This window comes from Penaeus monodon, chromosome 1 (assembly GCF_015228065.2).
Source record: "Penaeus monodon isolate SGIC_2016 chromosome 1, NSTDA_Pmon_1, whole genome shotgun sequence".
Taxonomy (NCBI): Eukaryota; Metazoa; Arthropoda; class Malacostraca; order Decapoda; family Penaeidae; genus Penaeus; species Penaeus monodon.
The window spans coordinates 19977296-19989881 of record NC_051386.1 but is presented as its reverse complement, the minus strand read 5'-3'; the positions used below and the strand labels follow the sequence as shown (position 1 = coordinate 19989881).

The following is a 12586-nucleotide window of genomic DNA, read 5'->3' as shown; positions in this document are numbered from 1 at the left end:
AAAGGCCTGAGGGGTGGACTTTTCTCTCCCCAACATACTTCAAGCTTACCGTGGCCAATAATGAAAACGTTATACCCTTATTAAGGGCAATGAGGCTTTCCCCCTCATCAAATAGCCCCACTGATTCAAACTCTACCGATTCCCCGACCCCAGAAAAAGAAGAAAAAAAAGGTTGAAAAATAATGAAAATAAAATAATTTCCCAACTATAATCTTCGTTTTCTAGAAACTCGTGAAATGCTCTCGTTTTCTTTGACTTTCTGTAGGGCTAACTGTTTTTCGTTGATACTGTAGACACTGAGATTAATATAAGATGGTTTTTAAACCAAGATCGACAATAAAAATAGCAATGATGGTATTTTTAATCATGAATATACAGCCAGCAATATGCCATCTGGCTATGGGTGGTTCCTTCATGTTCGGGGTGATGTGAAGCTTGTTTGGCAAAGCCCACAGGACCCCCACAGGTGGATTATGAGGCCTGCAGCCATCCATCCCTCATTATATGGAGCAACGTCGGTGGGGTTGGCAGAGGTGACGTCCACCCGGAGTGACTGCCCGATGTTAAACCTCAGGCGGGCTATCAGGGCGGGGGCTTGGAACGTCCGCTCTTTGCGGCAGGACGATCGATTACCACTACTGTCGAGGGAACTGAAGTAGTTGAGAGTTGAGGTGGCTGGTCTCTCAGAGGTGAGAAGACCTGGCAGCGGCACGATTAATGTGGGTGGCTACACTTACTACTGGTCGGGCCACAGCGATGGTCACCATCTTCAGGGAGTAGGCATAGCCATCTCCAGCGGACTTCAACCCTCGGTAGTAGAGGTCACTCCAGTCGATGAGCGTATAATGGTGTTGAGACTGAAGCTTACGTTTGGCTTCATGTCTCTTGTTGCTGTGTACGCTCCTAATGAGGGTTATGAACTTGATGAAAAAGATGTTTTACGCCAAACTTACATCTGTGACAGACAGCTGTCCTCGGCGAGATATTCGTACTGTTCTGGGTGACTTCAGTGCGGTATCTGGCTGCAACCAAGCTGGCTATGATATGTCTGTCGGCCCCCATGGCTCAGGAGCTGATGCTAGCAGTGAGAATAGCCTCCCTTTACGGGACTTTGCTAGCTCCCAGAAATTGCGGATTTCTGGCTCTTGGTATCAGCGTTCTGACCCACACCGTTGGACTTGGTACACTGATATGGGTAATGTGGCCAAGGAGATCGACCACATCCTTGTTAGCACTCATTAGAGGATTCTCCAGAACTGCAGGTTGTATCGGAGCACCGAGTTCTGTGGAACTGATCATAGATTAGTTGTGGCTACACTCTGGGTCCACTTCAGAACCCCCTGTCATTCCAATGAATACCCTAGGGTGTTTCATGAGGATAGGTTGGCTGAGGCTATCTCTGGTCGTTTCTCAGCTTTCGGGGGCCTGATAGACCCTGTTTTTCTGTGGGATACCTTCAAGCATGAAACGCCCAAGAATCGATTGGTGAATGCCCAAGAGGAAGACAGAATTTCATCTCGCAGGAGACACTGGAAGCCACAGATGCTGGTCGCACAGCTCGACTGTCAGGGGATCGTGACTTGCATCGTTCTCTGGTGCGCAGGACTAGGTCACTGCTAAGAAGAGACAAGAAACAGTTTATCAGGAATCTTGCAGAGGAGCTTGAAAGCGATTTCCTAGTAAACAACCTTCATCCTACCTACAAAGCCCTGTAAAATTTAAAACTCAAAGCCCTCTCACAGACAACTACAGTCCGCTCAGCAAGTGGCCAGATAATTTCAGATCTTGATGGGGTGCTGGTGCATTTTGAGTATTATCAGCAGTTATTCCAGGTTGATCCACCAACAATCAACTTGGATGCGGGCAGTGTCGAGATCCCGTTGCATTAGCGAGGATCCATCCTCCCTGAATGAAGTCAGAAGGGTGGAGATCTCCAAGTGAAGAGTGGTAAAGCAGCAGGTGTCTGCTGCATCCCAGCTGAATGCTAAAGGCTGATGGAGAACCTGTGGCAAGGGGTTTGCATGCTGTCCTGTCTGCCATCTGGAAGACTGGTACCATTCCCCTGACCTGCTGAGGGGTGTGGTCATTCCTCTCTGAAAGGGGAAAGGAGATCGGTAGGACTGCAGCAATCACCGAAGTATTACAGTGCTCAGTATAGCGGGAAAAGTTCTTGCTCCCATCCTTCTGAGATGTATCAGAGACCACCTGCTGAGGCACCAAGGCCAGAGCAATATGGATTCATTCCTGGTAAGTCCACAATAGACTGTATCCTGGTGCTTCGAGTCATTGCATGGGTTGCTTGCAGACTACATCGACCTCAAGAAGGCGTTTGATACAGTTCATCACGAATCACTCTGGGATATCTTGAGACTGAGGAGAATTCCAACAAGGATTATTGGATTAATAGTAAGTCTGTATACTAGTACTGAAAATGACGTAAAGTGTGGTGGGAGCCTGCCGAGCTTCTTCCCTGTTAGTTCAGGAGTGAGGCAAGGCTGTGTTCTTGCATAAACACTTTATAACATGGACTGGATACTGGGTAGAGCTACTGTCCAAATTCACTGTGGAGCAACTCTGGGCATTATCAAGATTACAGACCTTGACTTTGCTGATGATGTTGCTATTCTTTCCGAGTCTCTGGAAACCGTAGTGGAGGCTCTTGATGCATTTAGCAATGAAGTGAAGCCCTTAGGGCTAGAGGTCTCCTGGACCAAGACCAAGACCCAGGTTTTTGGTGGCCTGCTAAGAGATCCTGTTCAATCAGTAGGTACGTGCAGTGAGAACATTGAGGTCACAGAGAGCTTTATATACCTCGGTAGTGCAGTTCATGACTCTGGGCTGTCAGTCAGGAAGTCAGAGATGGATTGGCCTGATAGCAGGGGTCATGAAACCTCTCAACAAGAGTATTTAGAGATGCTGGTACTTGTGCAAAAGGACCAAGCTACTTGTCCTCAAGGCCCTGTTTTACTATACGGTAGTGAAAACCTGGACGCTATCGTGTGCTTTGGGGTCTGTCTTTGTGCCAGACCATGTGGTACAGTTGCCGGGATCATGTGTCCTACCAATGGTTGCACCGTGAGACTGATACAGGACCGGTTACTTGCACAATCCGCGAGCGCCAACTCAGGCTATACAGCCACCTGGCTCGTTTCCCACAGGATGATCCTGCCCACCAGGTTGTCTCTGTTCGGGACAACCCTGGGTGGAGGAGGCCTGTGGGGCGACTTAGGAAGCCATGGCTTGGCAGATCGATCAAACCTGTCGTAAAGAGCTAAAGATGGGCCGGGCCCCTCCCTGGTGGCTTGCCATGAGGGTCCCTCGTAGTGGAAACGAAGGTGGATGCAGCTATGCGCCCCGCCAGCGCTAGCTCCCCAATGATGATGATGATAGATATGTCAGGAAGATGGCTAGAATAAGGAATATCTGACGACCTAGAAAGTATTAAACAGAGTATACTAGATTTTGCCAATGCAGACATTTGATTCTAGAAAGCAGGGTGAAATGACTAAGATAATAAAAAAAAAAGCAGAGTTCGTAGAAGTAACTACAAAACGGGTTTAAAAAATAGATTACAAGACAATAAATGATTCAAGACATTTACTAATAATCTCACAACGTTTTTATGTTACTACCACTAATGCCATGAGAGAAGGTGTCGATTCATCCATTTGTTTGATGTTTTCCTATGTTGTATCCTAATTGCAGTGTTGACCATGCAGTATTTTAGTATTGCAAATCTCAGACCTCATCTGCCATCTCTGGTGACAGTAATAACTCAATATTAAAAAAAACTGGATTTGACGAATCTGTGGCAGTTGACCACCCTTTAAGGATGCCTAATACCAGTAAGGAATATATAGATCCATATTGAAAATTTCTGCACTGTACCCTGCGCAAATATGCTTCCATAGACGTTTTTAACATGAGGCTATACTGAAATTTACGATTTACATAAACCAAAATTATACATCAACATATGTTCATCTGTAAAATAATTATATTAGTTGCTCGTTCGGTATGGAGATAGGTAGAGACTAGAAACAAGGGCAGGAAAACAGAAGCGCATGCAAACACGACGCAAATGTAGATTACGACAAAATGACTCAGAGAAGGGCGACAAAGAAGGAACAGAGCGTAACATAGTTTGTGCGTGTATATTCAATGGTGACAGTGGCTCTCTGTAACGAGTGAGATACTGTGGCTCGGGTATCAGTGCATAGCCATAAAGATACTTTGAAAACTTGATCCAAGGTAAATAAAAGGATTTAATTGGGAATATTATGAATTACTATGCCAGTCTCCTGAAAAAATAACTCAATTATTTATCATTAGCTGTTAGATTTTCCTTATAAGATACCACTGAGCAATATCTGGAATCAAAATTATATCTTTTTCCTAGAGCTGGCGCATCCCCCTTATAGTAATTGGTAGTCAGTAACTAACGATATGTATATATATATATATATATATATATATATATATATATATATATATATATATATATATATATATATATATATATATATATGTGTGTGTGTGTGTGTGTGTGTGTGTGTGTGTGTGTGTGTGTGTGGTGTGTGTGTGTGTGTGTGTGTGTGTGTGTGTGTGTGTGTGTGTGTGTGTGGTGTGTGTGTGTGGTGTGTTTGTGCTCACACACACACACACACACACACACACACAACATATATCTATATATATATATAGATATATAATATATATATATATATATAGATATATATATATATACATACATATACACACACACGCACACACACACACACACACATACACACACACACACACACACACACACACACACACACACATACACACACACACACACACACACACACACACACACACACACACACACACACACACACACACACACACACCCACACATAATATATATATATATATATATATATATATATATATATTATATTTTATATATATATATATAATATACACACATGTCCCCCATGTCATTCAACAAACCCATGTGAAACAGTAAGCAGGCAACATTCCTGACGACTCAAGGATGGTACCAGTTTTCCCTTTCTTTCATTTTCGGCAAGAGAACTGCATGCAAACTTACGATGTTTCGCGCTACCCAATTCTTAATTTAATAAAATCAACAGATAAGATATTCTGCCCTTTCTTGGCTACTATCACCCAAACTCTTGCTGGCGTTTCCCGGTTAAGGAGATGGAACCATGATGACACCGTCTGCTCCCGCCCTTTTCAAACTGCCAGCATGTTCTCAATGACTCCATTTCCCCCAGCCCCATCCCGCTTACAAAAATACACTAATGAGAATAAAGATAATATAAACATTTCCTAGGGTTCAGTTTCAAAGAAAAAAAAAAAGATTTATCCTCCCTCAGTATCACATTTGTGAGAATAAAAACATTACAAATATTACCAGTGTTCGGTTATCAGATAAGTTGAATAATAAAAAAAGGTACCTTAAAAAATATATAATTTATCCTTTCTTCTCTTATAGAGTTAAATATATCAGTCTATACTCCCTGATATAATTTATCCTCCCCATTTCCCCAAAAGCTAAAAGAACGTCTTCCTCGTCGCCTAAGATCAAAGTCTCGCGTGGATTCATTCATAACAAAGCTTCCCTCAGCGCCTTCAGTCGTGTTGCAAGGTGTGTTGATAAAGGGTTTTTTGAAAGGTAAATGGCAAGTGCAACAGTAGGTACTTTTTTGGTTATTGTCTCTTTTTTGCTTTTGTTTGAAAGCTATAAGAATATAGTATTGGTTGCTGATATGTATTTTATTTTTTAGTTCCACTAGTTGTGGGATACGGGTTTTTGTGTGTTTATTAGAGATATTTACGAATGCTTAATGGTTTTGATATTTGTTACCGAGAGTGACGCACCTCCAGAGACGAAGTCCCAAAACCAGTGTTTCATGCGAACCCAAAATCCAAGACAAAGCTTTCCAATCCTCTTTTTATTCTCTAGACGGGGGGGGGGGGGGGCAAGCCCCCTCTATCCCTCCTTTTTTAGCACTTAATGCCAAACTTACAGAAAATGTGACATTAAGAACTCTGGCTGTGTGAGGGTGTTTTGGACTTAGTCTGTGAGCGGTGATATGCAGCGGTTTATTTTCGTCATTTTGCAGTAAATATGGGGGTCACTGCAGCTGTACCTTTGTTGTTAATACTCTATTTCTTATGCTCTAAAAGATGTCATTTCCCTCTATTTTCCAGCCTCGTTCTCAGTAATATTAACCAATGGCAATAAATAGGATGTCTTGCGGGGAAAACCCTTTGGGTTAGAAAGGGTTTTTGTTCATTTGGTGAACTTTGTGATTGCTTGTGCACTTAGGTAGGGGTTCGTTCATTCATTTGTTTAAAACTTTTACCAATAGTTTAATTATTGTCTTTATGCAATTTCTTCAGCATAGGACCTTATCCTCAGAATGAGTGCTAGGACCTCTGCTTCTTTGGTACTTAGACAAAGGGTAACAAATGTCTGTCTGTTGTATTCAGCAAAATATAGTTCAGACTTATTAGACAGCAGATCATAAAGATGTTCTACAGATGGTAGAGATTTGCTGTCATTTTGCTAGAGTGACAGGCACAGAGGCCACAACATGTGCTTGTGTCACTGTGGTTATATCTTTGTTAGGCAATTATGGGCATTACCATCAAGTTCTGTAGATAGTGTTCTATAGTTGATATTGACATATTTTGTGCTTGTCTCTCTGATCCTCATTTTAATGTTCACCATTTTTACTCTTGGTTATATTTTATACAAGATAACATATTGTCTGGTTGGAAGGGCCAGGATAGTAACCTTTTGGACCTGGATGATGCAGCCTTTATATCATGAAAAAAATCTGGGTGAGTAGTGGATGATGGAGATGTATTATGAAAAATCTGGCAAAGGGCCAGGGTAGTGGGAAGATGTCACCATGAGGTATTGTTGCTGAGTAGCAAGTGGCAGGAACATCTTGTCATGAGTGCACAAAGTTCTTAGAGTAAGATTAGACTCATTTTGGAAGGGGCTCATTCATTATTTCCACTGTTAAATGAGATTGCCATGGATGAGGCATGCCTGGAAAAACCTGGGTCTAGGGAGGACACTATTTCCTGTTCCTGCTCACTATGCACAGAGTGTGTTATAGAAAACTGGATGATTGAAAGAATGATAAAAATGACACAAATATCACAATTTTATATACTGGTACTGTTTTTGCAGACTACCTGGAGAGATAATATGGAGTCTACTTAACAAAAACATTGTTACAATTTTGAGACAGCATAACAAATGGCAAATATAGACTGTGGAAAAGGAAAAAACACTTAAAATATTTTTGAATAATATCATTGCAAAGAGAGGCACAAGTGCTGCTGTGGGCCAGGCCTACATGCTTACAAGCCACTTACCAAGCCACTAATCCCTAGATTTTGGTCCATGTGAGGGCCACAGGCAACTGGTTCCACAGGGTTATGAATTTAGCATATATATTTTTCCATGCATTTGAGATTTTTCTAGGTATTTTATTGTAAATAACATTATTATTATTATTATTATTATTATTATATTATTATTATTATTATTTTACATTGCCATTTGATAAATTAATTCAGAAAATAATTTGTAAGCAGAAACTTTGACTGTCAAGATTGAACTAAAAATGCACATCTTGGTCTAGTGTGAGAGTCAAAGCTACAGAAGGATTAAATGGTTTCTACTGAAGGGAGAAATTTGTTTCCTGTAGCTGATCAGTTTTATTTGAGTTATTTAATCATGAGCTTTTTATTAAAAGAAAGGTAAGATAAAAATGTGATACAAAGCAGTATCATATGAATTACTTTTTTTTGTTTAGTTGAATATTCTTTAATGACTGTATGCAAGTATTGTCATCTTTTCTTTCATGACTTTGACAGTTCAGGTTTAAGTATGAGTTTTTCATTTGTCATGATAGGAATTCCTTTTCCTTGTGCTGATTAGCAGAATGTGTTTATGTATTTACCCCTCATTTTATGTTATGTACACAGGAAAAAAAAAAAACAAAAAAAAAACAGGACATGGGTATTCTATCAAAAAAGCGGTTTAATTTTTTCATTTGCGATTTCTATATAAAGGCTATTCCTTCAGTTTTTACAAAAGTAAATTAATATGTATTGTTTAGATATTGTTATATGAGAAAGAATTACTATATATTAATATAATGGTGCCTGAAAAATGTAGTATCCATAGTAGTTTTGTTTTTTGAACTGTGTTTTCACAGATGGTAGCACTAATACTTAGTTACCACAAAGTTTGCCATATTACAGCATTCCTCAAATTTTCAGATTTTTTTTCTCTTGCACTGTTATGGTTGTTATGATTATTGACACTCATTATTGTTATATTATTAACAATACTACTACTAATAAAAATATTCTATAATAAAGAAAAGGTAGACAGATGAGTCCAGGTACACAAAATTATTGACTTCTTGATGACTAAGCATTTCTGGTGCCATGTATGTGTAAATGAAATTGATTAGCTAATATTACAGAGGACTTGTCATATAAATTCATACCCTTCCAGTGTCAACAAGTCAATGCAGCTCATTGTTCAGTGTATTGATGTTTAAGAAAATTATATTTATAGATTATCTTATATATTTCTTCAAATTGTTCTTGTTTCTATTTTACCTACAGGTGGCAGCATTTTAATTCAGTCAACACAATGATCAGGAGGACAAAACCTCGTGGAAATGAAGAGAGCAAGGAAACAAAAAGGCTCCAGTTCTTAAGTTTCAGACACGCAGTGATTGCATCTGGGGCGGCCAGCCATCGAAACGTATTTAGTGCTCTTGCAGACACTTCTGTTGAAATGATTGATGTTGATATTGGGGGGGATCATAGTGGCGAGGTATGTATTGTAGTTTTCTTTCAAGTTTTTTTGTTTAAATGAACTATTCCCCCCCCCCCCTTTTTTTCATTAAAGCTGCAGTTGGAGATAATGTAGCCTAATTATGTTCTCTTACACACTGATTTAGGTTTTGTTTCTTGTATCTTTAGGAAGAGAATTATTCCTTTTTATCTCATATATCAAGGGTCAAGAACAAGGAGGGCCAGTGTCTTAAAAATCCCTTTTGAGAAAAAGTACAGTTGAAAAATTTGCTCTCTTTATTAACTCACACCCGACTATGATGTGTGGGCTTCACGTTATGGCTGACTTGGTCGGGGCTCTGGGTGATGTGTTATTCACATCGTAGCAGACACTGAGCAACGGGGGCATTCATGTCAATTACAATGATGCATGAATTTCATTGTATGATGTTCTTTAAGGAACTTTCTTGCACAAGATTCGATGAATTTGTTGTTTTGAAATAACATAGGCTGTGCATTTGGCATTATGTGAAATATTAGATTATCGTCTTTAACTAGTCATTGATTGAATGTATATTTATGTATATATTTGTGTTTATATATGTGTTTGGTGTTTTATGGTAACAATAAGAAATTTTACTATATATTTTTTTCTCATTTTCTTTTTAAATAGGATGTTGAAATGGAAGAGCCCAACAATAGCCAAAATGAGAAATCCTCCATGAAAACCCCGTTTTTCGAGAATTAGCCGTCATCAACGGAAAGATTAATCGCATGAGCAATGACGAACTGAAACGTAAGTGTGTATAGCAATACTTGAATATATGGATCATTAATATTTCACTTTCTGTCTTCCTAATTAATATCTAGCTTCTATTTTGTGCCATATTGATTTTCCTCAAATTAAAATAGCTAATGGTCTTGTTACCATCACTACCCAGTTTAGTAAATGTATTTATCGTTTACAAGAATAAACTGTGTATTACTGTGTGTATTGATATTTTATATGATAGATGACAGTCTAAGTTAACTCAGAAATTATGTGGAAAGGTTGTAGTTCAGTCCAAAGAAACCATATTGTAATTTTATTGAAAAGTATAGTGTATTATAGTTTCTTAATGTTTTAGTCCTATGAGCATAAAAAAATTGTGACCCTTTTCCCTGTAGCTTGATTGTTTCCTCATTTGCTTCTTCTGTTTCAATAAGTCCAATAATATCACTTTCGAGAAACCCGTTCCTCAGACTTGACCAGAGAGAAACAGAGAGGTCCGAAAGAACAGGCTAAAGTCTTATTACAGAACAGAGAAGTTGGAGGAGGCGTACAAGAAAGACCTCAAATTGAGCTGTACAAATACTTTGACTATTACCTAGTCATCGATTTGAAGCCCATGTGATGCAGGAAATTCACAGACTTATAGGTGAGAAACAGAAAGTTGTTGTTGTGTTATATATGTATGTATATGTATATATATATATATATATATACACAACAACAACTTCTGGTTTCTCACCTATAAGTCTGTGAATTTCCTGCATCACATGTGGCTTCAAAATCGATGACTAGGTAATAGTCAAAGTATTTGTACAGATCAATTGAGGGTCTTTCTTGTACGCCTCCTCCAACTTCTCTGTTCTGTAATAAGACTTTAGCCTGTTCTTTCGGACCTCTCTGTTTCCTCTCTGGTCAAGTCTGAGGGAACGGAGTTTCTCGAAAAGTGATATTATTGGACTTATGAAACAGAAAGAAGCAAAAATGAGGAAAACAATCAAAGCTACATGGAAAAAGGGTCACAATTTTGTTTTATGCTCATAGGACTAAAACATTAAGAAACTATAATAACACTATACTTTTCAATAAAATTACAAATAATGGTTTTTTGGACTGAACTACAACCTTTTCCACATTTAAAAAAAATATTTTCTTTTGATTTGTTTTTTGAGTTAACTTAGACTGTCATCTATCATATAAAATATCAATACACACAGTAAATACACAGTTTATTCTTGTAAACAGATAAATACATTTACTAAACTGGGTAGTGATGGTAACAAGAGCCATTAGCTATTTTAATTTTGAGGATAATCAATATGGCACAAAAATAGAAGCTAGATATTAATTAGGAAGAGACAGAAAGTGGAAATATTAATGATCCATATATTCAAGTATTGCTATACACACTTACGTTTCAGTTCGTCATTGCTCATGCGATTAATCTTTCCGTTGATGACGGCTAATTCTCGAAAAACTGGGTTTTCATGAGAGGATTTCTCATTTTGGCTATTGTTGGGCTCTTCCATTTCAACATCCTATTTAAAAAGAAAATGAGAAAAAAAATATATAGTAAAATTTCTTATTGTTACCATAAAACACCAAACACATATATAAACACAAAATATATACATAAATATACATTCAATCAATGACTAGTTAAAGACGATAATCTAATAATTTCACATAATGCCAAATGCACAGCCTATGTTATTTCAAAACAACAAATTCATCGAATCTTGTGCAAGAAAGTTCCTTAAAAGAACATCATACAATGTAATTCATGCATCATTGTAATTGACATGAATGACCCGTTGCTCAGTGTCTGCTACGATGTGAATAACACATCACCCAGAGCCCCGACCAAGTCAGCCATAACGTGAAGCCCACACATCATAGTCGGGTGTGAGTTAATAAAGAGAGCAAACTTTCAACTGTACTTTTTCTCAAAAGGGATTTTTAAGACACTGGCCCTCCTTGTTCTTGACCCTTGATATATGAGATAAAAAGGAATAATTCTCTTCCTAAAGATACAAGAAACAAAACCTAAATCAGTGTGTAAGAGAACATAATTAGGCTACATTATCTCCAACTGCAGCTTTAATGAAAAAAAAGGGGGGGGGGGGGAATAGTTCATTTAAACAATAAAACTTGAAAGAAAACTACAAATACATACCTCGCCACTATGATCCCCCCCAATATCAACATCAATCATTTCAACAGAAGTGTCTGCAAGAGCACTAAATACGTTTCGATGGCTGGCCGCACCAGATGCAATCAGCTGCGTGTCTGAAAACTTAAGAACTGGAGCCTTTTTTGTTTCCTTGCTCTCTTCATTTCCACGAGGTTTTGTCCTCCTGATCATTGTGTTGACTGAATTGAAATGCTGCCACCTGTAGGTAAAATAGAAACAAGAACAATTTGAAGAAATATATAAGATAATCTATAAATATAATTTTCTTAAACATCAATACACTGAACAATGAGCTGCATTGACTTGTTGACACTGGAAGGGTATGAATTTATATGACAAGTCCTCTGTAATATTAGCTAATCAATTTCATTTACACATACATGGCACCAGAAATGCTTAGTCATCAAGAAGTCAATAATTTTGTGTACCTGGACTCATCTGTCTACCTTTTCTTTATTATAGAATATTTTTATTAGTAGTAGTATTGTTAATAATATAACAATAATGAGTGTCAATAATCATAACAACCATAACAGTGCAAGAGAAAAAAAATCTGAAAATTTGAGGAATGCTGTAATATGGCAAACTTTGTGGTAACTAAGTATTAGTGCTACCATCTGTGTAAACACAGTTCAAAAAACAAAACTACTATGGATACTACATTTTTCAGGCACCATTATATTAATATATAGTAATTCTTTCTCATATAACAATATCTAAACAATACATATTAATTTACTTTTGTAAAAACTGAAGGAATAGCCTTTATATAGAAA

General features: G+C 38.1%; 1 protein-coding gene across 2 annotated transcripts in view; it reads right to left on the bottom strand.

Annotated features, from left to right (window-relative positions):
- Positions 1–10982: 10982 nt before the first annotated feature.
- LOC119591275 overlaps positions 10983–12586 on the bottom strand; it is a 4179-nt gene continuing 2575 nt past the window's right edge. For both annotated transcript variants that reach the window (XM_037940349.1, XM_037941055.1), the window contains exons 2-3: positions 11793–12009; positions 10983–11154 (exon numbers count right to left, since the gene is read on the bottom strand). In XM_037940349.1, coding sequence (XP_037796277.1) covers positions 11017–11154; positions 11793–11981 — 327 coding nt within the window. In that variant the 5' untranslated portion in view covers positions 11982–12009 and the 3' untranslated portion in view covers positions 10983–11016. The remainder of the gene's footprint in view (positions 11155–11792; positions 12010–12586) is intronic.